The sequence below is a fragment of the Brienomyrus brachyistius genome, chromosome 16, assembly GCF_023856365.1.
Source record: "Brienomyrus brachyistius isolate T26 chromosome 16, BBRACH_0.4, whole genome shotgun sequence".
In the NCBI taxonomy this organism is placed as follows: Eukaryota; Metazoa; Chordata; class Actinopteri; order Osteoglossiformes; family Mormyridae; genus Brienomyrus; species Brienomyrus brachyistius.
This window is the reverse complement of record NC_064548.1, coordinates 19,730,562-19,750,059: the sequence shown is the minus strand read 5'-3', so window position 1 is coordinate 19,750,059 and position 19,498 is coordinate 19,730,562. Positions and strand designations below refer to the sequence as shown.

The 19,498-nt window shown below is 44.0% G+C and overlaps 2 protein-coding genes across 2 annotated transcripts; one reads left to right on the top strand and one right to left on the bottom strand.

Annotated features, from left to right (window-relative positions):
* Nucleotides 1-1,169: 1,169 nt before the first annotated feature.
* LOC125709427 (raftlin-2-like) lies at nucleotides 1,170-12,651 on the top strand. Its single transcript, XM_048977871.1, has 9 exons — nucleotides 1,170-1,847; nucleotides 6,053-6,233; nucleotides 7,066-7,174; nucleotides 8,050-8,233; nucleotides 8,370-8,588; nucleotides 9,082-9,188; nucleotides 10,096-10,199; nucleotides 10,275-10,353; nucleotides 11,144-12,651. The coding sequence occupies exons 1-9, from the start codon at nucleotides 1,709-1,711 to the stop codon at nucleotides 11,321-11,323; spliced, it is 1,302 nt and encodes a 433-aa protein (XP_048833828.1). The 5' UTR covers nucleotides 1,170-1,708; the 3' UTR covers nucleotides 11,324-12,651.
* A 1,782-nt stretch (nucleotides 12,652-14,433) lies between these two features.
* LOC125709438 (coenzyme Q-binding protein COQ10 homolog B, mitochondrial-like) lies at nucleotides 14,434-19,236 on the bottom strand. The gene is made up of 6 exons (XM_048977883.1): nucleotides 19,104-19,236; nucleotides 18,558-18,850; nucleotides 17,019-17,171; nucleotides 16,051-16,243; nucleotides 15,565-15,666; nucleotides 14,434-15,117 (listed from the first exon to the last, which is right to left on the bottom strand). The coding sequence occupies exons 2-6, from the start codon at nucleotides 18,656-18,658 to the stop codon at nucleotides 14,950-14,952; spliced, it is 717 nt and encodes a 238-aa protein (XP_048833840.1). The 5' UTR covers nucleotides 18,659-18,850; nucleotides 19,104-19,236; the 3' UTR covers nucleotides 14,434-14,949.
* Between the last annotated feature and the right edge of the window lie 262 nt (nucleotides 19,237-19,498).

The window sequence follows — 19,498 nt, the reverse complement described above, 5'->3', positions numbered from 1 at the left end:
GCCGGCGTTTCCACCCACTGAAATGTGGCTAAACATCTCCAACGCGGCTTTCCAGCGGAGCTGCTTGGGCTTCGTGTGACCGTGACACACACCTCAACAACACATCAAAAGGTAGTGGCCTGTACTTCTCTATAGCCACAAATTCTCTCCCAACATTATTTCTTCAGCCGGGAGCCATTGTTTTTAAACTGAACCATTCTGTTTTATGAGTTGTAAGCAGTTTTACTCTTCAATAGAATGTTCTTCAATTCTTCTCTCATTGACCTTGGGATAAATTTTCCATCTCACTGCATAACAGCTGCTTGTTGATCAGATCACATGACTGGAAAATCATTGATGATTCGAATCACGCCATTCCAAAAAAACGAGTTTCTTAGACATAAGCATCAGCTGAACTTTCCACGAAACTCACAGTTACAGTTTCAGTTGATGCCACTTTCTTTACTGAGTGTGAACATTAACATGAAGCATCATGGGAACTTCTCTGCTCTTTCTGTTCGCAGATGATGCGAAGCTCTATGAATGTAATGGGGCAGAGATGAAATATACGTAACCATGGAGAAACCCACACTTTCGTCAGAATATGGTGAATTTCCGGAATTTCTGAGACACCACGGAATAAAGTTTGATTACAATATCCCAGTATATGTATAATAAAACAGAGTCCAAACTGTAGGTCCAGGTTTACTTTATTATTTTTATGACAGAGCTCGTTTTCGTGCTGAATCCAGATACAGTTTTCACTGTGGCCATCCTGACGCTGCAGACGGCGGATTTTGTGAATGGAAGGGAAATGCGCTTCCGTTATGGCTGTCTGAGCCTATACTAGTGTGCATGGCTGTATTGTTAACGCTGAGTAAAGAATACCCACACGGAGTTAAACCTCTGCAACCGGTAAGTGGCAGGAAAAAAAGATCTTTTTCCGTCTCTTCAAATAAAAAATGAAAATCAATCACAACATAACACTGGGATTCCTACAACCAGATATTAGCACTGAAACAAATTGTACACGTCTAAAAAGATTTGATAAAGTATTTACCTTAGCAGAAAGACACCCCGACATACCTATTAACTCCAACGTAACTCTCCCTCCCTCCACCTGCGAGCTTCTCACACAAACCCCATCCGCTTCCTCCCAAGGATCATTTCCTCCATGGAAAAAAAACTGCACGGCGCTCAGTCGTTGACTCAACACCCTTTCTGGGTGGTAGACTGTCTTCCCCCCACTCCCCTTTCTTTTTACAGTCCAGTCACGGCCCCCAGTTCCACCGGCCTCCTCCCCTTTCCCTTCTCCTCCGAAGCGTAGGCTCCCTGGTTCCTACTTCTCTAGGATCTCCGCCGGCTTCGCCTCCAACTTTCATCAACGACTCTAGCATTTCATGCTATGATCACCCACCCAACAAAAATCTTTCTTCTGCATTTTCTTAATTCTTTTGATTAGATCTTATTCCTGGTGAAGTCAGCAGTTAACACCAACGAGAAGTTTTTATAGCGAAGTTTTTAACCTTTCGAACATCCAACAGAAAAAGTTCTACTTTTCCTATCTCAAGAAAACAGAAGTCTTTACTTGAACAAGAAGGAATTTTATTATATTGTGTTGGCGCTAAAGATTACACAGCCTGCTTCCAGGATGGAGCGCTTGTCCCACTAACGGAGCGGCTTCTTTCTGGTTTCGGCCCGAGTCAGCTGTTCCTGCCGTGAGTTAAGCATGGGGTGCGGGCTGAGGAAGCTGGAGGACCCGGAGGACAGCAGCCCCGGGAAGATCTACTCGAGCCTGAAGAGAGCGCAGGTGGAGACCAAGACCGACACGGCGTACGAGTTCGTGCTGCTGGATTTCAGCCTGGAAGGTGAGAAGAGAAAGCCGGGTATGACCGGGGCATGAAATGTGAACGGAGGCGCACCTATCTTCACAATCAAGCTGTTTCATTCAAAGAATGTAAACTACATCTTAACAGGGTTGCCAGCTCTCACGCATCGGGCGTGACACTCACGCTTTCAGAGTGAAACGCTCACGCAAGAAACCTTACAGCAAATCCATATTGTTCCATAATAAAACTAAAATTAGCTACATCAGAAGCGCTGGGGTATTTTGCAAACCTTACGGAATACTTACAAGGTAATAATTGTTATATACATGTAGTTGCGTGTGCAGAATTGTCTCGAATTGAAAATCTCATGCCAGCCAGCTGACTAAAGTTGGCAACCTCAGCCTTAGTATCTGAGTTTATTCTAGTTGTATGAATACTGAAGCACAAATGCTTATTATTAAAGTATACGATCTTATTTACATATACTATTTCTGCTGCTGCCCAAACACAATAGTATTAATTAAGCAGAGAGAGGGAGAGGTAATGATGTGGACTTGGGAAGCACATCACAATAGACACTCGCTGATTCTTCTTTCCAGTACTTGGTTGAAAAGTTCTACTGCCTTCTGTGTGTTTGTGGTGATGGCAGTGGCGGTGTATTTGCTCACATTAGGAGATGTGTAGAGGGTGTTTGCAAGAAATAAAGCACATGCACATACCTGTGATTACGTAGGCTTGTGCAGTTTGACGATATTCGGTAACGGACGATAACAGAGAAGTAACCTATAGTGCCGGTGACTGACGGTGATTGAGCGGCGATAATGCCGTTGTCGGGTACGCAGCCGTAGGTTCCGCGCATAGCGAGGTAACAGAAAGATTCATCGTGCGGCTTTCCAGGTTTAGCCTTACAGCCCATGTTTCCATCGCAGTTTTTTAAAACATTGCTGTATTTAACTCCTCCTACACATCTAACAAAATCTTTAATGCTTGTGCTAAATTTATTTATTTATCTTGGACGGTTTTATACGGTTGACAAGTTATAACGTTGGCTATTCAGTAGCTTATCAGTACATCGTACCCCCCCCCCCCCCCCCCCCCCGGCTGTCATGTTTTTTATTTAGGCAAAAAAAATGTAAGTGGCTCATTTGGTGCCGTCTGTCTCTCTCCCTCTCTCTGTCTGTCTCTCTCTCTATCTTTATCTATCACTCTGTCTGACTGTCTGTCTCTCTCTCTCTCTATGTCCGTCTCCCTCTCTGTCTGGATATCATTTACCTTCTACAGAGTATTCATAAGTATCCAAATGCCCTTCTTGAGGGATTCAGACGCCTGTACCTATTATTAGCACAGTGGGCAGAAGGCATTTCTACATTGCTGACATTAAACGTTCCCCTAATAATCATGTTAAACCGGATGTATAATTTAAGAAGGCGCACAGAACCAGCTTCCTCCACACACAGCGATTCAAGTGAATTCTTTCACCAGCAAAATCATTATTGGGTAAAAAAAAAATCACCTCGTTACTTGTCACTTGTTCATTTAGTTGATCTATTTTTTATATAACATTTTGAACTTAACTATTGCAAAGATAAGCTGTGACAAAGCAATGCATCTGCCAATATGTGAGTTTTCCAATAGGAAACGTCCATGTTGTTATATCCTGGATACATTTTCTCTGTGGATGGAAAAACAACTTTAATGCTGCAGATGTAATCCAGTTAAATTTTATTCAGGTGGATATGAGCTGAGATCAGCTTGGCTGGTTTGATGTCTTTAGACAACTACTGTCAAATCTCATCAAGATGGGTGTTCATCTCCTTTATAACCTTTCCACATTCGGTTGTCTTTCCCGTCTGTTTTGGAATTCAGCATCTCACTCCTGCGTTTTTCTCGCCCCTGCCTTCCCTGTCCTTCATTTCCTCTCCTCTCTCCTCCTTTATCCCGCCTTCATCTTCTTTCTTTTTTTATTTTCTCTCGGGGAACAGAGAGTTCAGTGTGCAGTTTGCTAGAAGTGTGGGATTGTGGGGTTTACTGATTGGTGAATGTCGGTGGGTGTTTGCCAGCTGAAAGTGGGGAGAAGCACGGGGACAAAAGCACCGGCTTCTCACGATTTGTGTCACATAGGAGGCTGACGGGGGGGACGGGGGGGGGGGGACGGGGGGGGCGGGAAACTCTCCAGGGGCTCATGAGCTTCCCGTCAGACCAGGTGCGACGCTGCATTCAGGGTTACGGGTTAATCGCACGCAGGCAGGACGTGGTGTGTCTGTCTGTGTCTGTGACTGTCATCGTCATCATCATCATGTTTCGGCCTTTCATTTTTCTTCAGCAGTGCTGTTTAATACAGTATTCAAATCAGCCTTTGTGCATTCTGGTATGTGTTTAAATAAACTTCACCACTAGAATCAGTAACCCTTATAAAATCATATATGAGTGTCTGCATGGAGTGTTAGGTAGTCTGGACAGGTTTCCTGAATTGTTCCTGCTGTCATTCAGTGACTGATAATAAGAAAAATAAATGGAGCAACTGCAAATTTTGGTTCACAGACTATCTATTTTTCTTCTCTCGTTGCCGCTAATGCAGAATATATTGCTTTCAGAAGTTTGCAGTGCACTGAAGCGATTTAAGGATATTTATATGCAGGAATGTGTGAGTACATATGGTTATCTGAGCTGACTGGCTGCCGGCCAGAACTTCAGTGTGAACCCCAGTCCATTAAAACAGTTGCGTATTGTAGGGTAAGAAAGTGTGTATGTGTGTTGGGGGGGAGTGTTTGGGATTTGTGAGGTGAAGAAGTCCCTGACAGAATCGACCGCTCGCCAAATCTAGATTCTGCCAAAGCTGCTACTTATCTCTTTGTATTGCTGGTCCAAGACTGACACTTTGGATCTTTCATCTGTAGCATATAATATACAGTATATGTGAAATAACACCCATATTCCGTACATATAAAATACAGTATATGTGAAATAACACCCATATTCCATACAGCCGCACAACCCTCTGGACGTGTATGTTCAGCAGATTGTTTTAACTAGGCTCTGGGTGAGAGACCATGCTGATTTACTGTTTGAATAATTGCTTTGGTAAAGACGTCAAGAGCAGCTTGTAAACAATAACCAGCATACCAGGCTTCTAACAAGCGAGGCCAGGCCCAACACAGCTCAGATAAACAATAAGGGCAGCAGATGTGAGAGTCTTTGTTGATTTGTGTTAATTGTGTTGCTGGATAATGAAACTTTTTTTCTGTTGTATGACATGAGATATTAATCCCCATTATATGCTTCTAGCTATGTGGCATTTGGCAAATGATTATGTAGGTATAGTGCAGAGTAGAAGCTCTGCACCGTGCCTCCGGAGGTAGAGTGACAATTAGTCTTTGAAACTAGACTTAAATCTGTCTTAACCCAAATGAGAAAGTGATTCGTATTTAATCCCCGTGGGGAAATTTCTTTGGCCTGTCCTATCCTAGTCTCCATGAGACACACAGACCCATGCGTATTTGAGAGCAAGTTTTGGAGTCAGAGCACAGGGTCAACCCGTGCCCCACACCCCTGGGGCAATTAGGGATGAGGGCATCAGTTTTCTGACCATGGGAGTCCTAACTTGCTGAGATCCATCCATCCATCCATACATCTTTTAACTAACCAGGGGTGTCCCAGTGATTAATTATAAAATTACATTACATACATTATTTAGTTAATCTAAGAAACTGGTGTTAAAATGATCTTGGTGTTGGTGTATAACTACGATGTTATGCCTGTGAAAGTGCGTCAGCTCAGCCATTTCAAAAACGTTCCCAAGTCACCCCAGTATTTGCAGCAACCACCCAACACACTCATGCATCTTTTCACTCGACCACTAGCCCACCTCAGATCATATCAATCAATTCCCCACTGACTTTTTTTTTTTTTTTTAAAGAAATTAAATTAATTAATTATAAAATACCTGGACTGGCTGAGGTCCCCCTGAGGAGAGGGTTAGGTGTTCATGTAACTCTTCGTTTTCCTCTGTTCTAATGTTAAATTGTGTTTTTTCTTCTCCGCACACATACCCTCCCTACTCACTACTCGGGTAAATAGCTTTAAACGTTTCCTTCGACTGCCTAAGGCTTTTGCGCCGTACTGCATATAAAACCTTAATAATGAATTGATACAGTGCAGTCTGAGTGTCTGTGTGAATGCGCTGTGTCTGTCATGAAGGAGAATAAAGGCAGTTTGTAACGTTTCTTGTTTATCCCGCCGCCCAGGCAGCCGACCCACAGTACAGGGCCTGACCTCCCTCTTTGAGCTGCCCCAGGCCCTGTTGCCCTACTACACCCAGGGCTACATGCTGGCCGCCCTGCACCCCATCATCCTGTCTGTGGGCCGGAGTCGCACCCTGCCCTGCAGCCTGCTGTATCGGGCCGTGATGGCCCGTCCGCGGTCCAGGTACCGGTCTGTCTTCGTTAACCTCTTTACTGGCCTGGCACTGGATATTGTAAAACCACACCCGTTCAATATAATTTGATACGAAACAATCACATTCTTATGCATGCATGTAGCCTTTCTTAGCCGTGATGGTCTCTGAAGTTAAGGGATGTCAGCACATTGATGAAAAGTCAGTGTTTCAGATATAAGCCATTAACAGACTCGGCATGTATGTATTGGGTTTAATACAAGACATTGCATTTAAGGTTTCCCCAACTTGAACATGCTTGCTTAAAACCTGCGGTAATAATTTCTAAAAATGATCAGACTGTTGCATTTAAGTCCATGTTTCTCCTGTGTTTTTTTTATATGCATTGTTCAGTCGTGAATCTTTTACTACTACCTGCTCACCATACCGTAAGCTGGTGCCCATGTGGCTTCCCTGCACCCTCCTGTATGTCTTCCTGTGTCTATTGGTGATTGATATTGGGACGACTTTGGTTTGACTGGGCCCCAGTCTGTCCGGAGGAGGAGAAATAGATCCTGGCCAGTGAGAAGCAGGAGAAACCATGTAGCGATATTGACCAATGTGCTGCACTGTGTTTGAGTGTCTCCTTTTACATACGAGGACTCCAAAATGTTTCTAATCTAAATCAGTGGTCCTCAAACTGTGGCTCGGTAAATAAATGGGGACGATTTTCTCCATATGCTTAAAGAATGCACCCCCCCGCTCGCTCGGTAAAGGTTATTGTTAGCAGTTCATTACCGAATTTAGCCATGACGGGCCGCCTGGTTCACAGTGTAAGAGGTAGATCCGGAGGTACAGTAATAGAGCAGGATCTGTCTACCTCAGCAGGCAGACGGTGGCCCTGGATCGGAGTGTCCCTGTGCTGAAAGTGGAGATGTGGCCCCTCCCTGGAGACTCCCTGACTGAGGACACGGTGCGAGCGCTCATTGACAGGGTAGGTAGCTGTCAGCTGACAGGTCTGTCCCATCCACTGGCGCGTTCGCACCCCATGGAGTCTCTCCTTTAATCCCGTGCCGTCCGGTGCCCCGGGAGTGTCGGCAAATAATTGGGAGGGGTCACGAGATGATTTTCTGAATACACTAAAAATATATATATATATATGTCCTTTTGTCGTTTTTATCATCACGCACCATTCACTCACACATGCACTCCTACGGGCAGTTTCACTAGTCCAGTTAGCCTCAGCATGTTTTTGGACTGTGGGGGGAAACCGGAGAACCCGGAGGAAACCCCCCGACGACATGGGGAGAACATGCAAAATCCACACACATGTGACCCAGGCGGAGACTCGAACCCGGGTCCCAGAGGTGTGAGGCAACAGTGCTAACCACTGCACCACCATGCCGCCACCCCCCCCCTATCTAAACCAGACTTGCGCAATTACTTTAAGTAATCGAATTATTAAGCAATCAATTAACTGTCCATTTATCAAATTATTTAATTCGTCATTCATTACTTAATTGAATCTGAGCGTCACCATGTCAGCAAGCACCGTTTTCTCATGATTATTTTCACGGTCGGTGAAAGTAGCAACAGGAGACTTGCTGTAAATGTGTGTGTGTGTGTGTGTGTGTGTGTGTGTGTGTTTTTTTTTGTTTTGAGGCTCATCGTGTTTGTATGGACATAGCTGTTATATTCATGATTTTTCAGGGGACTTGAACATAAGTTTTTTATATTAATTATTGTGCAAAAAATTGCTCCCTGTGCCATATTCATCCTGCGAACTGGGCTTTGGCCCAGCGCTGCTCTGGACCGTCATACAGTATTTTACTTGCTTACTGAACGACTGACAAGCCACCCCTTTTGCAGGTGAATAGCAGAGCCCAGGGGGGCGTGAGGTTTGTGGGCTCCGTGCTCCAACACGTCAGATCCGACATCCTCAGGAGCAATGGTAGGATGCCCAGCCCAAGGCGGAGCTGCCGGTCCCCCCCGAGGACCCCGCCCTGCACTCCACCTCAAGTCAGGGACCAGGAGGAGTCAGTGTACAGTCCTGGTGAGACCCCGAAGTGGGACAAATGAATGAGGATTTATGTAAATCTCACAGATACTAGTTGCCTCTATTGATCAACCAGAACCAGAATGGTGTGTCATTCCAGTCCAAGGCTGACATGAAAGGCTTCTTCACACAGACCTCCAGCTGCTGGTGTTTTTTCACTCCTGGGCGCCAGGCTGCGCCCCTCTGGATGCCCTGGCCTGCAACTACCACCAGGGTGCGCTGTCCATGCGAGTGTCACGGAAGGGCCAAGTCATCAGTGCCTTAGAGGCTGATTGGCTGGAGCTGACTGCTGCGTACTACCGCAAGGGCTGGTCATTGGTGGATTCTTTTGTTTACTGGGATATTCCCAAAGGTACTGCTCTGATTGTCAATACATGTTCTTGGTTACCAGTCACAGATTCTTTATCTTCCAGGTGTTTTGGTTACATTTTGTATAATCTTTGGTAAAATCTGTGGCGGGAGAGTATGAATATATATAAATATATATATATATATATATATAAACAATGAATATTGTTTTGGATATACAGTTCTTTTCCATTTACTCTAAACCTGCTTTGTAGTAGTGTAGGTTTCCTCTAGGGTATTTATTTCTGCAGTCCAAAGACATGATTTCAGGGATGTTCATGCCACAGATTTTCTTTTTTTGTGATTAACACTTTTTTCCCAAAATTTTCCTGCCATATGTAAGACCGGGTATTTAAGGCCAGTCCTTAATATCAGGGTTGAAACGGCAGTTCTCTGTTGCATTCAAATCTGCAAATATTTTGACACAGCTCTACATTTAACCAGTGAATATATCTCTGAGGGCGTTACTCCTGCCTGATAATCTTCTTCTACTATAGGAGAGCCTGTCCCCAGGTCTCTGGAGGGCCTGTTTGTGTACGAGGAACGGAGTTGCAGCCCACCAGCCAACGACACCATTGTTGTGGAGCAGTGGACTGTCATTGAGGTAAATGATGCACAGAAAAAGGTACAAGATGTGCATTGTACACGCTTGTGCCTTTTGTCCTGCATCCTTCAAGAGGTCTGGTGTCTATCTAGATTTTGCAAATTAGTGATTATTTACGTAGCACTTTCAAGACTTTTTTTCAGTGCAGTCATGCAAAAACGACACGCACCCAAGAAGCCTTTCTGGACATTAAATACAGCTCTGGAAAAATTGGAGACTTCTCTGTATATTTCTTTTTTTTTCTGCTGGCAGAAGGCTACACTGTGAGGCAGGCTGCTTCCAGACTCAGTGTTTCTAAGACGGCAGTACACAAAGAATAAGGTGAAGCAGGAGTCACTGGCAATGACCAGAAACCAGCCAGGAAGAGGGCAGAAGCGACATCCTAATGCCAGAGACGACCGTTAACTTATCCAGCAGTTTCTCATGAATTGTAGGATGACATCAAGTCACCTTCCAAAGGAATGGGAAACATTAAGTGCACTGCTAGGACAGTTCATAGCAGACCCCTAGAAGCAGGACTGAAGGCCCATAAAATAAGGAAGAAGCCCTTCATTAACGAGAAGCAGGGAAGAGCCAGACTGCAGTTTGCAGAAAAATATATATTATTCACAGAAGTACACTCATAAACCGAGAAACGAGTGAAACAAAAAAATGCACTGTGGTCTCAATCTTTTCCAGAGCTGTTTATACATATTATTTAATCTGCACTACATATACCGCTGTGTAGATGTACATTCACTAATTGTTTGCTGCACCATGTACAGCTGGTTCTAGCCTTTATTTAGCAGTATTCCGACAGCGCCAAAATGAATTTTGCTGTCTGTGTGCTTTTGCAGTGACAGTAACGTTTAACGTAACGTGACGCATTCACACGTCCCCTTGCTTATGTTGTGCTTGTCTTGCTCAGGGTGCCAACGTGAAGACCGACTACGGGCCCCTCCTGCACACACTGGCTGAATTCGGCTGGCTGCTCACTTGTGTGTTACCCACTCCAATCATTCGCCATGACAGGTGACACCCCTCGCCCTCCGCAGACACCCCAGACTGTGAGGGACTCTCCTTGACTGCATTTGTTTTTTCTTTCAGTGATGGGAATCTGGCCACCAAACAGGTAGTGTTTCTCCAGAGGCCGGTCAAAGCCAGATCCATGCAGCATCAGACCCAGGTGAGACTAGAGACTCCTGCCTCACTGTCAAATCTATAACTGTCAGACAAATATGCGGCTCACCGTTTTTTGACCTCAGAGATTGCAAGGTCCTCATATTGTCTCTGGCACTGTTACCTTCTAGAGTCAGCACTACACATAATGGGTATGCAAGTACGCATTCGTCATATAAAGTGGCAATATTTTTTCGTGATGGTGCAAATGCACATAAAATAAGTGCATTTCTACTGTTATGACAAGAAATATGCGTTTTAACATTTATAGGCATATAGCATACTTCATTTGTGGTATAAAAGTTAAAATGCACAGTATTTTCTTGGTTTAAAAGTACAAATGCATGTACTTTGGCACATTGGCAGTGATATAAGAAGATATTGCCACACACAATGCTTTATATGCCGAATGTGTACTTGCATACCAGTTTTCTGTATCCATCATCCTGCCCTCATGGAATGGGAATCTAAAAATCTAATCTAATCTAAGGTTTGGTTGTGAATGGTAGGCTTGGAACGTAATCAACTGAATGAACCCACAAATTCAAAAATATTTCTCTCAGTATATGACTTTGCCTATGGAACTTTCATATCGCATCAAACGTGTATCTATGAAAATTGAATTTAATTGTTCCTTTAGACCTGGATGTGAACTAGAGATTTTTATAACCGCGAAGAGGTTTGACTAAGACATTGCAACTGCTGGAGTCATCATCCTGACTTTCCATTGAGTGACGATGACTTAAGACGGAGTTGATATCATCTGAGCAGAACAGTCAGTCTCTCTCTTTACACAGGCTGGATCTCCCCAGACGGAGGCCTCGAGCCTCTCTGTGGACCCGAACGAGCAGTCCTTTTGCCCGGCCGGCACTGGGGTGTTCCCAGTCTTTGGCGGAGGTTACCCAAGCGTCCTCTCCCAGCTGGATGAGGGGGGGTTTGAACCGGACGAAGGGGTAGCGGAGGTCACCTGCATGTGACTCTCCTGTCCTAACACTCATTTCTGGCTGCAGATTAGGCAAGTTAGACACAAGTGGACACGTTGACATTTCATAAAGCCATATTACTGTCTTTAGAGATTTTCCTCCTTGATAACGCTGCTGGAGAACCCTTGGTGATAGCTGCCGATACATTCCTGTTGCTAAATGTGACTTTCTTGGAATGCTCACATAGCAGTGGAATAACTGTGATACAAGATGCTGACAGACGTGCAAGGCGTACTGGTGTCAGCGGTGTGCCCAGCCGTACTGTGCACACAGCACCCCCACCGTGACTCTGCGTGAAGCATAGATTACTAAAGAAACACATCCGCGCAAAGCCAATGCAAGTCAAACATCCAGCCCAGAAAGATCATGTGGTACATGGGGTTACGATGGAGTCAGTTACCCTGAAACGTCTGCGCGTCAAACTCTGCTACTTTTCAGTCTCTTCTCATTGTTTTCGTAATCCTAATCACACTGGTTTTGAATGGACTAGTCCCCCACAACCAGAGGCAGGCATTTCAGGTGTAGAAAGTAAAAATCCAGACCAGGATTTAATTTCAACCAACCAGTTGAGTACTCAGTGACTGTGACTCTTTATGCTCAACTGGTTGGTTGAAACAAAATCCTGGTCTGGATTTTTACTTTCTGCACCTGAAATGTCCGCCTCTGCCCACAACTTTGTGCATTCTGTTGCAAATTGCTCCGCCTCCCTTCCAGGAGTGATAACTTCTTTAAGGCATAAGGCACACAGTCCACAGCCCCTCTACACGTATGGAGACTGAGCAGCCATACATTTTATTGCAAATGCTGAAACATCTGCTAAGAAACGTGCAGTCAGACATTACAAGGGCTGCTGTAACAGCAGAGCCAGTGGTACCAGCGGCAGAACTATCGCACAGTAACCTACAAGCTGCTAAAAAAAACAGCTTCTAATTTAGTAGTCTGTGAATCACAAATGTTTATGCATTATAAACACTGACACTGATATAGGATAAGTTGTTGAGCATAATGTGCAATTATTGTTTTTGTTTTTCTTGGCTGGGAAGAGAAAATTCACACTTTGCAAGTAAAATTGTTTTTTTTTTCCATAGTTTACACCAACTATCACTGGAAGGTGATGTTCAACTTCAAAATATTTCTGTACATTTTATGTGTTGCCCTTTAAAATAATTCAGGCGTTTTGATAGCCTTTGATGTACATATATATTTTTTGTGATTGAAATAACATCAGTATTACTGACTTCAAGCAGTACTGCACCGTAATAATGTTTTATTCCTTTTGTGGAAGATAATTCCTTTTTAAATAAAGTTTCTTTACCTTTTAATTTTTTCTGTGCTTCATAGAAGTACTATTGATATCAAGATGTTCCAAACATCCCATAAATTCTACCCAGAAACTGACAAAAAAAAAAAATCACAAAAGCCAGTATAGAAACACTGCTTATTTCTATAAAATAACGCTCTCATGGGGTTCACCAGATCACTAAAACATATAATTTTGTGTGAGAATCACACAAAGCTTTAAGAGTGAGGAAAAAAACAACTTCTGACATTTTGTAATACCCAATATCCCAACTTACAATCAGATGAGTCCGAATAATATTAAGTTTTTCAGAATATGAAATGAGCCGGATCTTAATCACAACACACGTTATACAGTTAAGCAGACAAAATGTGGATTTTCATTGTTTTGAGAAATGTGCCACCTACAGTCAGGTTCTGTAACGACGTCCTACATCCGACATCAACTGTCACAATCGCTTTATTCATAAGACCACAATTTTTGGTTTACAGAATCTGTGGGAGAAAAGTCGTTTGCTTCATGTGGTCTGTATGGTTGAGGATCCCATCAGTGGCAGCTCAGGCGTAGTTGGCACCCTGGGCGAAATCGGATCCTCCCATGCTTCATATATACAAATACCATGTACACAGAATACTTTCACTCATAAAAATACACGTTTGCTACAAATCTATCAACATTATAAATATAAAATTGTGCGCGTTTGCCTCTTGCTTGTAGTTCGTTTATACACAAAGCCAATAAGCTAAATAAATAGCATGAGCGTATGGTGCGTACATAGACTAAGTGATGATAATGTTCAAGATAAATATGGGGGCACAGTGCACTGAGTATACTGGAGTGTCTGGGAAGGGAATTGCCAGGTAGGCATCTACAACTCCTGCTAAGGTCATGGCTGGCACTCTTCCAAAGCCTCCCCCTTCTGGGTGCTTCTCAGCACTAGCCATGGTTACATATCTGGTAAAAAACCATACTGCACACATCATTAACACAGATTTAAGCTGACAACCTCAGGATTTGGCATCCTAGTGAAAAGCATGGTTGACTCGGTAAAGATGAAATAAATTGTGCATTTTCAGTCCTCTCAGTAACCCTGGGATTTCCACTGTACCCACCAGATGACTTCTCCTGCCACCTTCACTTGATGTATTTTTGCTGAACACTGCTGTCCTGTTCTTAACACCCGGCTACCAACACATACTTCGCACTATATCATTAGTGCTTAGCTATACCTTTATACCAGAGCCAAATGCTCGTATCACATTCAGAAGATCATGTTCTGAGCTTGACGTGGTATAGTGGGCCAGTGGTTGGCGCTGTGAGTTCACACCTCCAGGGCTGGGGATTTTGAATCGTACCTCAGCTGTGCGTGTGAAGTTTTCAGGTTATCCCTGTGTTATGCGGGCTTCCTATATGTACTACGGTTTCCTCTCAATCCAAGACATGCATGCAAGGTAAATGGCATCTTTAAATTGCTTGTGGTGTATGATATGGCGTGTGTCTGGGCGGGCGGGCGGGCGGGCGGGCGTTCGTTCGTTCGTTCGTTCGTTCGTTCGTTCGTTCGTTCGTTCGTTCGTTCGTTCGTTCGTTCGTTCGTTCGTTCGTTCGTTCGTTCGTTCGTTCGTTCGTTCGTTCGTTCGTTCGTTCGTTCGTTCGTTCGTTCGTTCGTTCGTTCGTTCGTTCGTTCGTTCGTTCGTTCGTTCGTTCGTTCGTTCGTTCGTTCGTTCGTTCGTTCGTTCGTTCGTTCGTTCGTTCGTTCGTTCGTTCGTCACCCTGACAGTCAAAATTTCCCATAGTCCCACCCATCTGATGAAAAATTATTTTACTTGTTTAATCCTTGGCAAATATCTCCCCACAAGGTTCTGAGCGGGTTCGTTGGTTAAGGTAACCTCCCCAACCACTGTTCCAGTGTACACTGTCACATTCTGTGGTTATGTCCAGAAAGTTTTTAGTGAAGGAGCAAATTAGTTTTAGTCTCTTGGAGGAGGGCGGGGGGTCAGCTGAGCCTAGTTTATCAGCATAGCTCGACACATAACCTTACTCCACCATTAACAAGGGTCCCCAGTGTCGATTCCCAGAGGGCAGACAGGATAGTGATGGGAGTCAGAGGAAGGTACGTCTGCTCTCCTTTGCCTCATGACAAAGAAACTAAGCCAGAGACAATTAAAATTGGGAATAAAATCTAAAAAAAAGAGCAATAATCAGCGATGGGCTGCTAAAGAGAATACAAAATATGTTTTAGTGACACTAAGGCACAGAGGTACGCAGAAACCTCAGCACTCCTTTGCCATCTCTGAGCAGGTGGAGCATCACAGGCGATGCCTTATGTCTGGTGTATCTCGTGGAACATGAGTTCGCGTGGTATCCGTGTTTCAGCCCCATACAGCTTGTGGGCCCGCCGCTCGAAGGCTGACACCATCTGCTTCACCACCTCATCGAAGAAGACCGTGGCCAGCTGGGAGTGCAAGAGCGAGCGGAACTCGAAGGAGATCTGCAGACCAGACGAGAATCAGATATGCAAGTCTGAAACGCGAGTGCTATTTAAAAAAAAAAAAAACTAATGAAAATAACATTGAAATCCCTCCCAGCTAGGGAGCAAAAATGTGGACTGGCTGGGGGTCTACGAGGACTGGAATGGGAATCTGGGAAAGTTCAAGGTTTATTGTGCTTGGAGGAACACAGTGAAATTCTTATACCACAGTTACAGAAGACGGAACACGGGGGATACGATAGCACAGCACAGAACAAATAAAAGTGCAATATAACACAAGTGAAATATTATAAGAAACTAAGAATAAACAATAAAAGATTCCATTATTCAATATAAAATTTCCTGCCAAACCTGCCCAGTGAGTATTGATAGTGGTGTGCCTTAGTGTCCATGTGGATGATAAGAGAAATCAAAATAAAGGAGGGCCTTAGAGAAAGAGACACTCACAGCGAAGTCCAGCGTGCAGGTGCGGGGATAGCCAGGCAGTCCCGGACTGAAGCGCCACACGGTTTCCAGGTGGTTGAAAAGTTTTCCGTCAGAGCAGGAAGCCTGGAACAGGGCACAGGCAGGTCACGAGTAATCTGAAGCAGGCAGTGTGGTGAAGACCTGCTTCAGTTAAAAGGGATTAAAGGGTCACCGTGTACCATAATTTAATATGTACTTTTTGCACTTGGTACAACAGTATAGTTTTATTTTCTTAAGTAATAAAAAGTCTTCTTGTGTTTCATTTCTTGGCTTGCAGATCACAGTTTACACTTCCATACTACTTCCCTAAGATCAGCATGCTCCATCCTTGATACATGGAGTACACACTACACACTCATGTTTGACCCAACACTTCACTTGTTAACAATTACACACTGTATACCCCAAAGCCAGTTGCGCAAAAGGCTTTATTATGCTTTTCTCAGTAGGATAAATATAGTTCCTCACCTTAACCAGATGGGGGCGAACTGTGGTGACCAGTGACGTATATCTCTCCAGCACTGGAGGGAAGCCCACCTCTAGCTTGGCTTTGCAGAAGCCTGAGCGGCGGAAGATCACGTCTGAGCGCTTGCACCATGGCACAAAGTGGAGATAGTCTTCAACCCCTGCCACGACATCATACATCTCCTGCATGGAGTACCTGTGGGAGAGCAACACAGGAATGTTGTATTCACATGCACACGTAGGCAAAGGGACCTTGTTGTTTAACAATGTAGTTAATGCCGCAGAATAAAACCAACATACATAGCTACACTTCGCACTTTCTTCCAGCTTTTACCTGCTTCAACAAGCCAGTTCCATATTCACAATTAAATTGACCTCAGGTGAAAATCTGATAAGGAACAGAAAGCTGGCTCAATAGCAATCAATCATTCCAGGGTCTATGAACTCAACTAATCCTCTGCAAACTTTTGTTCTACTTTTGAAAAAAATGTCTCTCCCCTCCAGCAAGGTCTCAATATAAACTGTAAAGATTGCACATCTCTGACAAGATCTGGAGCAGTGATCCACCTTGGGCCTCAGCTGTGCAAAATGCAGTTACCTAAGGTACAAGCAAAAAATCAGAACACAGTCTCTGTCATAGAGGATTTTGATGTGCATGCAGCAGTAATGAAACTGGAAATATAATCTGTTTAAGATTTTTAAGTTATGGTAACGATAAACACTGCATAAACATTACAAGATTGGATTAAATTCTGAATTGAAACTGAGTGACTTGAACAAACAGAATTCATTGCTGTTTTGACTTTGGGCTGTTTGGGAATTTGCCGGCCTCGTCGGATCAGAACGGGTGACGATCTTTCGCACCTGCATTACGTGACACCTCTGTCCCGAGACTCGGCGAACCCTGAACGTTCTATAATTAGGTGCAGATATAAAGCTGGCGGTCTGCCCCAGACTGCTGAGCCTCTGACCCGATAATGCGTCTCTCAGAGTACTCCTTCCTCTTGTTGAATGAGTCCGCCAAATTGAAGAAACTCCGGACAGGCAGGATGCTGGGCTGCCTGGGCAGGACCGCCAGCAGGGGGGGGTAGCGAGACATCAGGATCCCACATGAGGAGAGATATCTGTAACAGAAATAGAAATTACTATGGTCATTCACAACCTAACCCTTAAGACTGACAGCTAAAAGAAGCCAAAAAGAATGAAAGTATACACTGTAAAATATTACTGCTCCATTTTTATTTCAAAATGCCATCATAACAATTTAAGGCTGAACTGTATGCAGTTTGATGCAGCTATGAAATATATGCATGGAGACCTTATAAGTTGGAATGGAACATGTGACCTTTGCTCTCCATTGGACTCCTAACCTTGCAATGACATTATGTCACTTATTTCTCACTGCCTGCGTAAACAGTCAGTGGAGATTGTTTGAATACAGGAGCCCGACCATTATGCAGTGTACAGACACAGGTAAGATTACATATACCTCACATTGACCAAACAACTGCATTCCTTTGAAACAATTGCTGAAACAATATTAAATTAATGTGTAAAAGTTTAGAACATTCAATAAAAGCCTGCTGGTGATTTCTTATAATTTTGTTTTTGTCTGGTTGTTACAGCTGTGGTTTATGCTATAAGTTGGGCCCCGACAATGATTTGAGTCCCACCTCCTAAAGTCGGCCTTGGTAAAACCGTGTTCCATAGGTAATATGTAGTGCTGGAAAGAAGAGGCATTTCCAGCTGTGGCAGGGGCGAACATGGACATTTCTGTGATAATTTACCAAAGCCTCTGACTCCACAGGCTAAGCAACACTCTAAGAAAAAAAAACAATTAAATATGCAGCCTCCATAGATCCTAAGCTAATAAGAATAGGCTAGCAGAGACAGACAGACAGACAGACAGACAGAGACAGACTGATAGATAGACAGACAGAGAGGCAGACAGAGTATAGGATAAGATTTTTGCATCATCTGTAGTATACTGTATCTGTTGGACAGTGGGGGAGGAGGGTCACTGGGACACACTGTCCTGGTGCTGATGGACAGCTGGCACCCAGCTGGCCAATTCTGGGACCACCTCTTTTATGTCAGAGACAAGCCATGACATCACAGCTGGTGGCTCTTGTTAACTTTAGGAGAAGAGCACTGTGGAGAGTGTCCTTCTTGTAATTCAGTGATACAGCAGCTATGTGGGAACGTAGCTATAAGTCAGTCTACAATCGCTGCCACATGTTTATATGCCAGATATTTTCTAGCAATGCTGCCTAAAGGAGAGACGACAGTGCATCGCGGTCCACACCCGCAAAATTTTACTCGCTCCAGGACCGTTATCAGTGTCAAAGATATGGCTTTACGAATTGTACAATTGTCTGTCAATAACTATACGAACCCGAACCCAAACCCAAAAGTTAAAATGCAGCACCGCAAATGAACACACCCACAGCAGTTTTCGGCACAGAACGAGCCGGATCACACTCGAACCCAGCAAAGCTTTTCACCCGTACCTCAGACCATTCTTCCGAGAGCTGCCTCTCATCGCAGGTGCCCGGAACTGGCTGACACACCGGGCCACCGCTCCGCGTAAACACCGGCAGCCTCTCGCCATCGTTTGATCCGCTTCGGTATCGGCTGCTAATCATTCCGGCGAGAGGTGGCTGGCTTTCTCTGAGACGCGCCCCCCTTATCTTCGTGCGGATTGGCTGGTCGGGGCCATAGGCGACCTCCTATTGGTCACTCGATCTGCTCGTCAACGGAGGGTACGTGACGCAAATCTGTCACAAGATGCAGTGTTGTGTTGCTGGAGTGTAGAAAGGTTAATGTTAAATTTAGAGTGAAGACGGAATTAAACGAACATTTACGGACAAAACATTCATTTCTGGCTCCGATTCATTGTCTATATAAATTAGGCCACAATTTTATCGACAATAATCTAATGTACATAGTACATGATTTTTTTTGCTTGTTTTTTTATATTTATGTATACAATTTGTATACCGCAACAACCCTACGTTGATTTAATCTCGTTCTATTTCAATAATATCTTTACTTACTATTACACCGCCTTAATGCTGCGTGCCTTTGCTGCTCCATTGGTTTTGTTTAACTAGATTAACGACACCTCCCAGCTTTAACCAGGGCAAACAGTATCATCTTTTCCTTCTGCTTCCCTCTAAGTGTGTCAGCATTTCTCGCACATTGTTGTAATGCTCGTTTTGAAGCTGGTCATTGGGGATTATCCTGCATCACGTTGACGTGCTGCATTCATTAGGTTTATGGTAATTTAAGTATGTTTCTTCGTTTTATTTTCACGTATCAATTATAGCCTGTAAGTAGCCTGGTGTTGCCGAGTTACAGGACAATGGAAAATGCAATACATGGGTTGCAGGCAGGCATGTGTCCTCTAGGGTTTATCTCATGTCAATTTATGATTTGTGTATGGGAAGTC